The sequence below is a fragment of the Lynx canadensis genome, chromosome D1, assembly GCF_007474595.2.
Source record: "Lynx canadensis isolate LIC74 chromosome D1, mLynCan4.pri.v2, whole genome shotgun sequence".
Taxonomy (NCBI): Eukaryota; Metazoa; Chordata; class Mammalia; order Carnivora; family Felidae; genus Lynx; species Lynx canadensis.
Genome location: NC_044312.2, coordinates 18,113,417 through 18,128,848, shown reverse-complemented (window position 1 = coordinate 18,128,848; position 15,432 = coordinate 18,113,417). Strand labels below are relative to the sequence as shown.

Sequence of the window (15,432 nt, the reverse complement as noted above, 5' to 3'; positions counted from 1 at the left end):
GTGCTGAACTGGGAGAGCCACAGGGCAGGGATCATGGCGGTCTGCATCACTAACGTTTACCACCAGTGCCTGGCTCAGTGCCGGCACGGAAAAGATTTGTACAAAAAAATGGACAGATACATGAAAAAGGCATGACTGCCTGAATACGTGGATGGTTCATGAGCATTCAGCAAACCTCATGCCCTTCAATTCCCCCTCCCCAGCCCACCCCCAAGTCTAGACCACCTGTTCTTTCCTTACCCTAGCGATCAGCTCCCCGACCATTCCCGTCCAGGTGCCATTGGCCTCAGGAACACCGTACACACCATCCCCGACCAGGCGGATCTTGTAGTTGAACCGGAGGATCTCTGCCAGCTCCTTGAGCATGTCCACACAGAAGCCCTCGTAGCGGTCATTGCCTTCCATCTCCTGGTGGTTCCCCTTCAGCATTAAATACGGGTTTTCCTGCAGCAAAACTGGGCAGCTGTCATTCTCATCTTAGCCCTGGTGTCTCAGCCACGAGGGATGGGGGTGCCGGGGCAGAGGTCGGGGAGGAGACGAGGTAGAGGGATGGAAGTGACTGGGGCGATGGGCTGCTCTGGAGGTGGCAATTAGCTCCCCTCCCGGCCTCAAGACACTTCTCTTACCAGGAACACACGGGTCTCAATGCACAGAGAGTCAAGCTGAAGCTCCTCCCTCTGGTGCAAGGTCATCATTTGACCTCACCCCCTTCCCATCCCTTCTTTCTTTCCCTTCTGTTTGTTTATTCCACATGGACCTGTCACAGGGCATTATGAGATACTAGGATACTGACAATATAGCGGGTGAGGTAAGAACATGTACTGACCAAATGCAACCCAAGGCAGAGCAGGTCCAGCCACGAGAGTTCGGGGAAGAGGGGTGGGTCCCTCTGGTGAAAATGTCCAGAGAAGTTTCCATGGGGGAGGTAAAACCCAAGCTGGGTTCCAGAGGGGGAAGGAATACAGATGGAGTGGTGTTAATGAAAGGCATCAGAGGCAGGGGAAAGACAAGATCAAGGGCATAATCTTGAGTGCGAAGGAGCATGGCCTCTTTAGGGGACAACGGACCCTACATTCAGTTGGAGCATGGCTTGTGTGCCCGGAGGATAAATTAGGGTCAGAGGGGCCTTGGGTGCCAGGGCAAGGTAGGTACACAGCCTACATACATAGTAGGGGAACATGGACGGTTTGAAAGACTTAAGGATTAAGAATATTAAATAATAAGAGAGAGCATCTTGGGGCTAGGGCAGACTCTCTCCTGATGTGAGATACTGAGTCCTGAGCCATAGTTTGGCTCAGGATAGAGCGCAGAGAGCTGGAAGAAACACAGAGAGGGCCAGGCTTGAGGGCAGGTGGGGTGTGGGGTACAGAGGGTAGGGGTCCTCAGACTGTTGGAGCCTGGGTGGATGTCCAGAGGAAGGTGTCATCACGGGCATGGATGGTCTGGAAGGGAAGACGATTGGGGACGTGTTGAATTTGGGGTGCTGGCAGGCTATCCCAGAGGAAACCCCTGACCGAATGCTTAAAATGTGGACTGAGGGCAAGACCGGGGCAGGGACTAGGAGGCCTCTGTACAGACTGGACTGCTGAAGCTGCAGGAAATGTGAGGCCATCGGCGGGGGAAGAAATGAGGGAGGACAGAGGGGGGACAAGAGGACAAGGCCCTGATCTTAGTGGGAAAATGAAGAGTAGCCATAGAAGATAAAGCAGAAGCAACCAGAAAAGTTGAAAATCAGGAGAATGGGGCCATGAGAGCCAAGGAGCAAGGAGGTTCAGGAAGGAGGGTGCACACGTTCCCCTACAGAGATGAAGCAGGGCTGTGAAGGGGGCCCCTGGCCAGGTGTTGCTGGCAACCCTCCCATGGCAGGTGCAGCGGGGCGGCAGGACTCCACAGGAATGGGGAGTGAATGCAAGGTGCATGAGAAAGAAGGTACCAGAACTTTGAGAAGTCAGGAGATAAAGGCAGGCAGGCACACGGCCTCTCCACCCACCTTCTACCGGCCTCGTCTCTTCTCCAGCCTCGGTTGCCCCATCTGCAAACCACTGGGCTGGAGGATTCCCCGAGGGCCCACCAACACCACGACTTACAATCCCCCAAGCTGGAGGCAGCTGGAGGGGCAGCAGAGTGTGGGCAAGGGGGTGGCGATGGTATATGAGGATGGGAGAGACCAGGGTGTATTTGCAGGTGGAAAGGAAGAATCCCATGAGAAGGAGAGATCAGAGAAGGAAGAGAGGCGCTAGCTGGTGCAGTGAGGTCCTGGGGCCAAGTGGAAAGAGACAGGGCCAAGGCGACAAAGAAGCTGGGAAGGAGGCCTGTAGGTGAGGTGGAGACATGGACGTGGACACAGAGAGGAGGGGAAGGGACAGAGGTGAGGGAATCCGTGCCAGGCCCCAGAGTCACGTTGGGGGCGGGACTGAAGGCTTGATGTGCAAAGGGCTTAGCAGAACTGCTCAGGGGATATGACAAGGAAGGGGTAAGATGTGGGCCCAGGGAGTACCAAGGCCCAGAGGAAGTCGGGAGGCTGACCGTTGATGGGTAGCTGTGAGTGGGGATGGTGAGGACGACCGGGCTTGGGACCCGCACGAGATGAGATGGCTGAGCATCAAGGTGGAGATCGTGCTAGAAGCTAAGAGACACACGTGCTGAGACACTGGTTTGCTGAGCTCAAGTCAGAAGGGGCTTCAGGGTTGGGGAGGACTGAGTCAGACAGCCCAGAAGTACAGGAGGGTGATTTTGTGAGTGTGAAGTAGGAGAGAAGAAGGCAGAAGGCTGTTTGTCAGGGAGAGGGAGCTCTGTGTCGAAGGTGGCCTGGTTCTGTTTCATGGCCAAGTTCACTGCCATGTCCATGAGGTGGGCCAGTCTCCTGTCTTCCACACCTGCTGTCCTCCACTCAAGGGTTTCTCTCTGCCCCAACTGCTCTCCCTCCCTTTCTCCCGCCTAACCTAACTCACCTCTGTCCTTGGGGGTCCCATCGCCTCCTCTGATGCCAACTCATTTCTCGGAGCTCTCACTGCCTCACATGGCCCAGTCATCCTCTAGGCCATGCTCCCAGGTAAAATGTAAGTGGGGCCTGGATGGACTCTTCCCCTTCTCTGGTACCCCTATCTGGCTCCGGCACCAGGCCCTTGTGGACTGAGTGAATGCACAATGCCAGGACAGGGGGTTCCAGCCCTGGGTTGGCAACATCCCAGGTTACCTTTACTTATCCCAGGGAGTATCATGAAATTCTTTTCCCAGAAACATTCTACTCTCCAATTAACTTAACACTCACGGGCACGTTCATAGTAAACATACAAAAGGCCAATCTTGGGGGTGCCTGGATGGCTCAGTCAGTTAAGCATCCAACTTCAGCTCAGGTCATGATCTCACGGTTTGTGAGTTCGAGCCCTGCATTGGGCTCTACACAGAAGGTGCAGATCCTGCTTGGGATTCTGTCTTTCCTTCTTTCTCTCTCTGTCCCTCCCCTGCTTGCGCGCACTCTCTCTTGAAAACAAAATAAACATCCAAAAAAAAAAAAAGCTGATCTTGGAGGGAGGAAATGTGGGAAAGCCAAACTGTCAGGAAGGTTGGGGCTCCCCAGCACTTTGAAAAATGTGGGGGCCGAGTGCTGGCTTGGAGCCGGAGCCCCTCTGTGCTGGCATGAGTGTTGGGAGAAGGGAAAGGGGAACACAGGCAAAATGTTCAACTTGGAGTAAGCGCTCAAGGAGTTAAGAGCTACGGCTAATTCTGTGTGTTTGCTATTAACCAATAAATCATTCACATGTCCCAAGTGTACCCGGACAGGAACAGGAGACGACAGGGATATGTGCTGAGCGTTAAGGGGTGAGTCATTCAGGATTACTGTTTGCCAAGGATAACCCACAAATGGTCACCGGGGACTAAATTAAGATAATCGTTCCCCGTGAGAGTTGTAGCAGCCATCTTAGACACACAGGCACAAGAAAAGATGTGTGTCCGGATCATACTTACCATGTTGTTAAACGTCACCCGACACCAAAGTGCCCTGCTGTCACAGTTGATGAACACACGTGTGCATATGTGAACCACATGTGTGTGTGCACACACACACAGAGTCAGATTGACTTTCCCCATCTGGAAACACACCCCTGTGGTCTCCGTGCCCCCGTGGGTCTGTGCCAAAGCTCTCGGCACCGTCCAATTCCAGCCCCTGAGAGGCAGGAAATACAACCCAGCAATGTCCCCATCTCCCTCTCAAACTCGCGTTGGCTTTTAAGGGACATCCTTCTACCCTGTAGGAAGGAACTCCTTTATTCAAATTCTAATCGCCGAGCTCCTACTTTGCATCAGGAACCCCAATCTTTGAGAGTTCCCATTCTAGAAGGGGATATAGAGTGTAAACAACAACGTCTGATAGGAGAAATGCCACCACGGAGGTGTGGGCAAAATGCTAGAGACAGGGGACAGCAGGAGTCAGGTTAGGGAAGATTTCACGGAGGAAGTGACATCTGAAGAGAGGTCTGAAGGGTGGGTGCAGAGGCATTTCCAGTTGGAAATGGCATTTCGGGGGAAGGGTATTCTGGGCTGAGGGAACAGCAGGTGCAGAGGCAGGGAAGGGCATGATACAGTGAGGAAGTGTCGTGCAGTCTTGTACTCCTAGATTCCAAGTTGCATGGAGAGGAAGCAGGTAGGGCAGGCTGGGCTTGATTATGAGGGGTTTCTACTCCGAGTGCAGGGGTGGAGGGTCCTGGGCAGTGCTGAAGGATTGTAAGTGACGAAATAACAGGATAATTCTGATTTCAGAAAGACCACGCTGACAGAGGGGTAGGGAGTATGGGGGGTAGACTGAGAAATTGAGAAAGGGAGCCTCTCAGGAGGTCGTGCTCAGGTGAAAGAGGTAAATGGGCCTCAGTGAGAGCACGGGCTTTGGGGACGGACAGCATGGGACTCCAGAAGCCTGCGGGCGGGAGGTCCCAACAGTGATGCTGTGTGCTGACACCCCCCCCCTTGGCCAGGACCGCAGCTCACCACTGCCCAGCTCAGCCAGGCTCTAGGAGCCCTCAGGGGCTGTGGTGATACCATCACTCTCCAATCTTTCTGGCATTTCCAGGTTGGTTCAGAGAGGCTAAAGCTGGAGCTGACAGCGGGGAGTGACCAATAGTCTGGGAGCTGGAACTGCTCTCTCCATCCTTCGCTCCAATCGTTTCCTCCTTCCGCCTGGAATATTCCTTCTCGGACAGCCACCTGGCTCTCACCTCTCCCCGCCAGGTCTCTGCTCAGATTTCCCTGGCTCAATGGGTCCAAACTGACGCCTGTGATCTCAGCTCTGTCTATTCCTGGGTACCCACAACAGCACCCAGCCTACAGTAGTGTCCCCCAAATAGTCACTGAAAAAGCGAATGAAAATATTCAGTGACTCCGTTTCTCACATGAAGGGAACACTCAACAGTGTGGCATTCAAGTTCCTAAGCACCGTAGCCTGCTTTTCTGGCCTCCTGTTCCCCCCTCCACCAATGCCCATTTCCTGGAAAACCGGCCCTTTTCAGCACTTCCTAAATGCCCACAATGCTGTCCTTCATTCACCTCTCCCTCCCCATCTCTCCCTGTCTTTTAGAGCCTGTCTTCTGTGTCCCTTCTTCTCCGGGAGGCTTTGCTAACCTTCCTGATGGCGTGGGAACCCCTTCCTCCTTCAACCCCCATAGGGCTAGCTGTGCACCTTTTTCCTGACTTTTACCCCAGTCTGCCCACAGATCAAGAATTCTAGTCTAGGGTTCCTGTGCCCCAGGAGTTCATGAATGAAGTGATGGAGGTCCCTGAGCTGTTTCATTATCTCAGAAAGCCTAAAGAAACAGACGCATTTGCAGACCTTGCGCATGTAGCAGTGATAAGGCTGAGCAGACTACCCAGCGCATCGAGTCTCTGCTTTGGGCTGGACTTATATCAGTGTGGCAGCATTGGTTATCTCCTGCTGATAAGATACTGTGCCAGGCAGGGAAATATGCTTTTGATTAGTCAAAAGGGGAGAGTGAGGGGAGAGAAACAAACTAATTATTGCTTAATATACGCAGTTGGTTTAACGGATACATCTTTTAAAACACGAGATCGTCACGGGGGAAGAGGCCAACCTTGGCCATGAATGCGCTTGACCCAGGCCACCTACTAAATTATGACCTCTTTGAGGCTAGAGATCGAGTCTTCTTCATCTTCGTGTCTCCAGGAATGAACACGGTGCCTTATCCATGGGGAGAAGGGTTTGGTAATTGTTGAGGAGAATTGAATCAAATAAAAAAGGCAGATGGTCCCTTGCTCTATAGATTGAGAACTTTCTTTTGACCATCTGGAAATGAAGAAACAGGCCATAAAAACCCACTGGAATTCAGATGTCCACCGCAGGGGGGCATCTGGTACACAGTAGGCACCAAGCAAAGTAGGCTGCCGTGAAAGAGTAGGGGCCACCCCAGTGGACCGGATCGAGCCCCCTGCTGGGCTTCTCTGTCATACGGTTCCCTTCCCTGGGCCACGCACAGCACCCTGGCTGTCAGGGTGCCCCTGGAAGAGGTATGCACAAACTGTGGTGTCTCTTCACCCCATCGCTCTTCCCCAGCTGCTCTGGAACTCATCAAATATCATTTCCATATGAAACAGCAACTCGAGTTTAATTACAATGTCATAAATTGGCCTCAGTGCAGTGATTAGAGCGCCCGTCTTGTGTTCACTGGGACCCCGGGAGCTCCTGGAGCTGGAAGAGGCCCCGTGGGGAGCTGCAGCTGGGAGGCCCAGGACCACCCCGCTTACCAGGATGGTGGTGACAACCAGGGTGGTGTTGAAGAGACTGTCGGAGATGTTGGAGGCGTAGAGGCGGCTGTCCATGCTGAGGCCATCAGCCACGTGCCACTGGCCAATCTGAGGAGACAAAGGAGAGAGGGCTGGGAAGAAATGGGGGAAGGAGGCGGCTGGGGAGAGCGGGGTTGCTGAGGTCACGCAGGCCTCCGGGGTTGAGAAGCAGCAGAGAGGCCAGTTCCCTGCCTTCGGCTGGGCTATATGTAAGGCACAGAAGGAGGCAGGGATATGGAGCACGGACAAGAGGGGCGGGATTAGGGCAGGGTTACTGTTCCATAGGGTTGAGGGGGTCAGGGAAGGTGGAGGAGGGATCTGAGAGGGGATAGGAAGATAGGGGCAAAGACCTAGGAGAGGTAGAGGAGGAAAGCAGAGAAACAAATCAGGAACCGAATGCAGTTCGGTGACATTCAGACAGAAGGGAAGGGAACAAGTGGGATCACATTATCTTGTGGCAGGCATGAGCCACAAAGCTCCTTCGCTTCAGCCTTTCCTTTCCGTGATTCTGATTACCCAGATAAGAATCGGAATGGCACACCGGACAGAAGTGGCATCGCACTAGGTCCTTCCGTGAACGTCGCCGAGGGTTCAACGAGTGAACGAACCCGAAGAGGAACGAGCTGGGTTCTTGCCCTGGTCGGTTCACTTGCTGGCTGTGAGAACCCAGGCAAGCTACTTAGATCTTTCTGAGCCTCAGTTTCCCCAGCTATCAACGGGGGTGGTAATGTGTGCCTTGCCTTCTTCTCCGAGCCAACCAAGACCACGGATGCTCTACTTTGAGGCTAGGTTATTCAGCCAGGCCCAGGAGCATGCACCTCAAATGCGGAACCTCCCCCCAAAATTACTGAACCTCTCTGAGCATGTCTCCTCATCTACAAAACGGGAATAACAACAAAACTTCCCTGGGTCATCATCAGAATGTATTTAGCCTGACACTATTTTCCTCCCTCTTCCCCGTTGCCTTCACTTCTAGGGGGAAAAGTACACAACTTACCCAGCTCTCCGTTCTAGAAAGTCATCTACACCTAAGCTCAACATCATTGGGTTTTCAGATGGTTTGTATTCTCAGCGGAACCCTTTTTATAAATACGTATGTGTGCGTGTGTGCGCACGCATGTGTGTAAATACCAATATATTTCTACTAGCTGAAGCCCCTGGCAAATCATGTCTGTTGCCGAGTGTCTGAAGTGGGCAGCCAGGAGATGTGGCTGACAGCTGGCTGGAAACCCAATGAAACGCACACATCCATCTCTGCCAGGCACCTCCAGGCACCAGCAGCAGCTTCCCTGGAAAACCGTCACAAGTTCCATGGATGCCATGTGGCTCTGTTCACCGGAGCTGGGCTCTGGGTTCCTCTTGGGGAAAACTGAACAACAACGAAGATGCATCTCACCCTTGGTCCCCACCCCCTCCCACTCCGTAGGGCCAGAAGGCTGAGGGTCTTGGGGAACAGTAATCACCCCTCTGACATCCTGGCCTGGAGCTTGAAGAGGGGAAGGCCAAGCCACAGGACCGATGGTGTCCACGGGTGAGCCTTTCACCTGCCGAAGGGGAGATGGCCCAGATGACCCCAAAACTCCTCTCCAAGACTCTGTGAGGATGCCAGTTGAAGAGGGGGTGGGCAGCTTTCTCCGCCTCTGCACGGGCAGAAGGGTCCTGGACATATGCATATTCATTTCTAGTGTACAAGCAGCGTCTCGTGCACGTCCACACGGGAGGTCCCATTTGACAGATAAAGAAACTGACCTTGAAATAAAAGAGCCTCTCCAACTTGTCCTGGGGCCACCTCACCCACTGGCTGAGAGGCCTGAGCTTCAGCCCCAGGTGCGTCTTCCCAAGGAAGCCTCCGTGGCCGTCCTGCCTGGCTCTTCCAATGCCCTACTGCACGTTTCTGCTTGCCTGTCTTCCCCACCAGCCTGTGTGGGGCTTGGCCACTTTACGCTCACGCCCCAGCATCTCGCTTAGGGGCTGGTACTTGGAAGCAGGGGAAGCCATCATCTCATGTCAGCAGGTTGCTGCTGCTGGCGAAACATGGACAGAAGGCGAGGGAGCCTCGTCTGGGTCTCTGGAGCACCTAACTGCCTCTCAAAGGGACCAGCCACATCAGGTTCTTGCTGCGCTCCCCTTCTGCCTCTCTCTGCAGGCGAAATGGGTGGGGAGAATGAGGGATGAGCTTCTGGCTTTTCAAGCACAAAGGGGAAGGGGAAAAACAGAGACCAGACACCTGCTGCGCTAGATGTGTTCTATCATCTCTCTGAACTCTCCCCGCAACTTTGCGGATAGTGGTGGTGTTTTGATTTATAAGGAAACCGGGGCTTGGAGAGGTTTAGTGCCTCGCCGAAGCTCATCCACTCGGTAGTGGTACCCGGGCTTGAACCCAGAGCTGTCCGACACCCAGAACGAGACTTTCCTGTCTCTGCTGCTGGGCCCTGCGTAGGGACGCCGAGACGTGCTTCATGAAAGCGGGCCCAGCAAACCAGAGAAAGGAGCCTCAGCCATTGGGCAAGAACCCTGGACAGAGCTTTTCTCTCCTGGGTTTGGACCCTGCACAAAGTCAGGCGGAAACGACTATCCTCTCGGAGGAGGCTCATTTGAAGATAGATCCGGCCTGTCTGCAAAATGGCGAGAAATGGTTCCCCATGGTCTCTGAGGGTGGGAAGGGCCAGATTTAGACAGAAGGACATAAAGAACACTTGGGCTGGATGTCGGCATTTGGATGTCTGACACAGGAGTGAACTTCTCAGAGTCCTATCTACAGTCACCGAAGGGCCCGCGAGACACAGCTCCCCCCAGCCTCACCTTCCCACCTCGGCTGTGCTCAGGGGACCCAATCTTCACGAACCGCCTGCCCCGGCCCCGGACTCCCCGATCTTACCCAAGCCACGAGATAAGTTCCCACAAAAGCCAGGGATAGAAATGATTTACCCGGAGCCAGATCTGACAAGCCTGAGCAGTGTACTGCCCCCCCACCCCACCTCTGGGGACACAGCAAAGAGACTAATTAGCCCCTAAGCGCTAGTCAGGAAATGCATCTCCCACCCACCCTCCCATTAGCCCCCAAGAAATTAATAAACTCGTCAGATGCAACAAAGCGGCTTGGCAGTGATTCCTCAGAGCAATCTAATTGCAGAGAGGCGGTGGGAGGGAAAGCGAGAGACAGAGCCAGGCGCCCTGGGATACAGGCTAATTGCCCCACCCACCGGGCACCTTCCATGCCACACACATGCCAGCGGTGGGCAGGAGATCCGGCTCTCATCGCTGACAATCTGTGACTCTGCCTCCAGCCAGATTCCCTCGCTCCACCGTGCTGACGCCTGCCCTCAAAACCTCCTGCAGGAACAGCTGTTTTGTAAGCCTCTTCCACATGCCCACATGTGTGGGCCTGATTATGTTCAAATAATGTCTTTCCGCGGGCCTCCCTCTGCACTTTCTGTCTCTGCCACTTGCTCTGCCTTTCCTCCACGTCCGTGGACTCGGACAACACCGTTAGCCTATACGGAGCCTTAATGCAGGTAAGGAAAAGGCACCCTCCTCCTGGGCTGATGTGGCCCCGCCCTGCAGGTGCACAGCTGGGCAGGCCGGATTTCAGCCTCTGCTCGCCCTTGAGCGCTACGCCGTGTGCATCACGAATGCAGTGGCCCCGGAGTGGGAGGACCTGAGTTGAACTTGGTTTCTCTGCTTATGAGCTGTGTGGCCTTGGGTAAGTTACTCAGTCCCTCTGAGCCTGCTTCCTCCGTCTACCAAGTGGGGGTTAAAATAGTGACTATTACCTCATAGAGTACTTAGGGAGATTAAATGAGACAGTGTATGTGCAAGGACTATGCAAGCGTTCATTAATTTTTAACGCCGTGGTCTGAGGCAGAAGGTGGATCTCTTCTGTGCCCCACAGAGGGCTTTGCACCGTGGACTTGAGTTTATTAGACCGATGAGACCAGCGTCTCAAAGTCTGGTTCCGGGATCAGCAGTACCAGGGACAGAAGTACAAATTCCTCGGCCCCACTCCAGACTGACTAAGTCAGAAATTCTGACTTAGGAGAAGGGTCCAGCCATGTGCATCGTAGCAAGCCCTCCAGGGGACTGCGATGCAGGATGAAGGAGAGCATCGCGGGAAGAGCAGCTCAGACGACAAGCATGATGACGGGGAAAGGCGAAGGTGTAGAGGTTAACAGGGATTCGGTGGTGGGCCGGGAAATGTTTAAAATCCAGCTCTGCAGGAAAAAAAGGCTCCGATTTGTAACGCTGTGGAGTAAACACTCCCGGCTAAGGTTGAGTGCAGGCTACCAATGTGATGTCACGGAACGGAGTCGGGAAGAGATGTGTTTAGCAGCCCTCGCTAGCTGGGGCAAGCTGGCTCCATCACCACACTGAGGCCCACCTGCTCTCACAGGCTCTGTGTTGGATGCTCAAAGTAGATGCTTACAACTCTCATTGCCACTTCACTTTATTAGGAAGGAAAGGAGGGGCGCCTGGGTGGCTCCGTTGGTTAAGTGTCCGATTCTGGCTCGGTCACGATCTCATGGTTTGTGAGTTTGAGCCCCACATTGGGATCTATGCTGTCAGCACACAGCCTGCTTTGGATCATCTGTCCCTTTTTCTCTCTCTGCCTGTCCCCCATTCATTCTCTCTCTCTCTCTCTCTCTCTCTCTCAAAATAAATAAATTTAAAAAAAAAAAAGGAAGGAAGGAAAGGAAAGTCCACGTAAGATCATAACCAACCCAAGTCACAGAGCTGGTGAGTAGAAAAAAACAGGATTCAAAACAAGGCCAATGTGCTGCTTAATGGAGATCATAATTTTGAAAATGAATGTGTACTTTGTCTCACAACCCATTCTTCTGCTCCTACAAGAAATATCTCATGATTGGAGTGTTCAGTCGAATATGAGCATTTCTGAAAATAAATGATACGGGATGTGTTTGCACGGGCACAGCAAGTATCATTTCCCCAACATTCCTAAAGGACACACGACTTATGCTAATTTGGGTCCATATACATTAATTAGCATCTTGCTCCTTAAGCACTAACAGTTTGGAGATTTCAATTATTTATCCGAAGGCACTGTTTCCAAAAATTCTGTGAAAGAGAATTATTTTTTCCACTGTCCTCTTAAACAGAGTGAGCGTCTTGACCTTGGTACGGTGTCATTGTTACAAAGCCAGTTATTATCACACTGTGCTGTGAGATAACGTTGCTATGGATTGCTGAAATGTAGATGGCCCCTTCATTTCTGTGCTTTGAGAAGTTAATTTGTCCACTTTTCACAGCGTCTGCTCTCCTTAAGAATTGTCACTTGGTAGTGCTGTCGGGACAGCTGCCTTTGACCCCAGGGCGAACAACCAAGGGACCAGGCTGGAAGGAACTGTGGTAAGGAGAACACAGATAAGGCTGGCCGGGGCGCCGGGGCTCTGGTGAATGGAATCCGTGGCATCGATACAGAATACCCACAGTCCTTTGGGAAGGCCACTGGCTGTACAACTGAATGAGTGTCTGGGACCGGCATTTAATTGGTGTGTGACCCTGGGGCAGTGTAAGCAAGCTGTTCAGTCCTTCAGCAATATGCCTCGGGAAATGCCTTTCCAGGGCCATGACCACAGGGGTCCCCTGCTGCTTCCCGAAAGAGCTGGTAGCGTGTCACGTGGAGTCTGGAGTCCCGCATTAGCATCTAGCACTGTAACCACAGGGCCTGGTGGCCCCGAGCAAGTGGGCAAACTTCCCGGACTCTCCCCCTTCCCTGGCCTCCACGCTAGTCCTGGTCCCCATGGAATTTCCCCTGGACGAGGTTACACTCTGGGCCTCTGTTCTGCTCTCCACATAGCCGTGGGCGGTCATCCCTACAAAATCTCAGATATGATCGCATTAGCCCCTGCTTAAAACCTTTCAGTTGTTCCCCTTTTGCTTTTTAAGGACAGAGATCCTTCACACGGCCCAGCAGGCCCTGCAAAGCGGGCCTCTGCCCACTCTCCACGCTCCCCTCACACGATTTGCTCCAGCTTTCTCTGCGTTCCAGCCACACCTACGTGTTCAAGTGCAGCAAGCTCCTGTTGCCAGGGTCTGTGTGCACGCAGACCCCTCTAGAACTTTCTTTGCTGCATACCACCCCTGACCCCTAGCCTTCTCTCAGCTCTTCGGGGGTTGGCAAATCAGCCTACAGGCTAAATCCGGTCCATTGCCTGTTTTAGGCAATAAAGTTTTATTAGAACACAGCTAACTACCCCCATTCACTTATGTACTGTCCATGATTGCTTTCATCTACAAGGGTAAAGTTGCAAAGTCTAAATATATGTTTTTAAATGTTTATTTATTAATTTTGAGAGACGGCGTGAGTGGGGAAGGGGCAGAGAGAGAGAATCCCAAGCAGGCTCCACGCTGTCAGCTCAAAGCCCTGGCGCAGGGCTTGAACCCCTGAACTGTGGGCTGAAATCAAGAGTTGGACACTCAACCGACTGAGCCACCCAGGCGCCCACAAAGTCTAAATATTTGCTATCTGGACCTTTGTAGACGTTTTCCAAACCCAGACCTAGTTCCTAACAGTTAATCCTTCAGGCCTCAGTTTGAGAGTCACTCCTCCTCCCCCACCCCCCAGGAAGCCTTTCCTTTTTCTCCCAAAGTCAAACTTGTCCCCAAACCATATTCTCTTTCCTTTCAGAACACTTGGCTAGGCTGTAATTGTGCACTTAGCAACGAGACCATTGCTCACTGCTTGTCTTCTTTTGCTCCGCCATCAAGGGAGAGCCCTCTGCTGTCACCTGAGGAGGGTGGTCCTGCCCGGAGCAGCCACACCTGCCTCTCCCTCACAGCCCTCTCCCTCCCGCCTAGAATCACTCCGGGCTGTCATTTTGCCCATTTGCTCAGTCCCAAGTAGGTAAAATAGGGATTCGCTGTGAAAGCCCTGAGGGATTTCCTCACATCCCTGCTTGTGTCTGTGCGTGTGCACTCTGCAACATTTAATACTTGATGGACATTTAGATGATTGTTCTTTGCACTTAGCGCTGTCGGGATCCAGCTTCTACAGAAGCTGACATAACTCCAAGGCCAGGTGAGTCCTTTTGCTCCACAGTCAGAGTTTGCAAATACTTATCGATCACCCTTGCGTGCTGGGCACTCAGCCACTGGTTGGCTTCCATAAATTTCCCAAATTCTGCATAACAGCCCTGTTATTCTTCCCACCTGAGAGATGTAGACACTTCAGACGACAATAATAATGCTTAATACAGGCACTTCATACAAGTTATTATTGGATGAATGAGCAAATTCGTGAAAGAAGAAAAGAAACCGAGACTCAGAGACGTCAGGCAACTTGCTGTGGGTTCCAGTTATCAGAAGGTTAAACTGGGATTTGAGCCCATGTTCTATTTACTACTCTACTGTCTGGTCAAGTTGGGGCAGGTGTAGGCCATCTTGACCTTAAGACCTGGGTCTTCCCACATACCTCTCTGATCACTCTAAACTAGTTCGTTGGTGAATACAGCCCTGAAGAAAGTCTGCTACAGACCCCACAAAAGTGATCCTGGTCAAGGTGCAGGGTGCTTGCTTAGGGACTTGACACAAGGGAATGCAGGGTTCGGGCGGGGGGTGGGGGGAAGGATGTCCCAGAAGATCCACATTTTCTATCCTAGTCTGTCATGCCTAAGCTGTGTGGTCTTGGGCAAGTCACTTAACCTCCCTAAATCTTTTTCATCCGTAAAATGGAAATAAATGAACCCACTTGTCCATATGGCATAGCATGACTTGATAATCAACTGAGGTAGTGTTATGATGGCTTTTGATGGGCCATCAATGTGAGATAACGGTAGTACAGTCTGGTGGCAATGCAGCTGACCAGAAGTCAGGAGATTTGACTTCAAGTTTCATCCTGCCCTTGCCATGTGGCTTGGGAAGTCCATTTTGCTACCGATAAGATAAGGGTAATCTTCCTTCCCTTCTCTACTTACTGGGATGATCTGAGGCGATCACATGTGTGCCAAAAGCTTAAAGTCCTATCCACACGGAAGCTCTTTTCATTCCAGATCCTTGTTCTCTGGGACCATCCAAAATTGGACAAACCATAACCACGGACTCATTTTTTTTTTTTTTAACCTCAGGTTCAGGGTTCAAAATCGAAATGCTCATCAGGAAGGATGCATTTAATAATATATATTGGCATCTCGTTGAGTGCACAGAACTGTGTGACATATAGGCTGGAAAAATGACAGTCAGGTGTGAGACACTATGGCTAGAGACCCCAGGAATGAATTGAGACGGGCTTACAGATTCAGAGTCTCCACAGTAGAGGTCTGTACCTCGTTTGATTGAAGGCCAGTTAAAAGGCTTGTAATGTAAGCCGCTACAGTAAACACCCCGGGCATGAAGGAATTAAATGTTTACTGAGTTTAAATCCAATATCTCCAACCATAAAAGTTTAGTTTCAGTGGGAGGTGGGAGACTGGGTCAGAACTAAGGACCAGTTGATTGCCTGAGGGGTGATTTGGGGAACGAAGGGTGTTGCTGATGTCGGCCAAAGACCCCATTCCCTTAGCCAAAATATTCTTTCAATACAAAATATGTGTTTCCATGCAGAATGCTGTGAAAATTCAGGATCAAAGGACCACAATGGCAAATGCCACAGGTAAGAGATCAGAAACAAGCCCGGAGGAAACTGGG

At 52.1% G+C, this 15,432-nt stretch overlaps 1 protein-coding gene across 1 annotated transcript in view; it reads right to left on the bottom strand.

Annotated features, from left to right (window-relative positions):
• Positions 1 to 15,432, bottom strand: part of GRIK4 (glutamate ionotropic receptor kainate type subunit 4) — a 183,033-nt gene that overhangs the window by 76,724 nt on the left and 90,877 nt on the right. Inside the window, exons 12-13 of the mRNA XM_032595059.1 lie at positions 6,754 to 6,861; positions 241 to 444 (exon numbers count right to left, since the gene is read on the bottom strand). Coding sequence (XP_032450950.1) covers positions 241 to 444; positions 6,754 to 6,861 — 312 coding nt within the window. The remainder of the gene's footprint in view (positions 1 to 240; positions 445 to 6,753; positions 6,862 to 15,432) is intronic.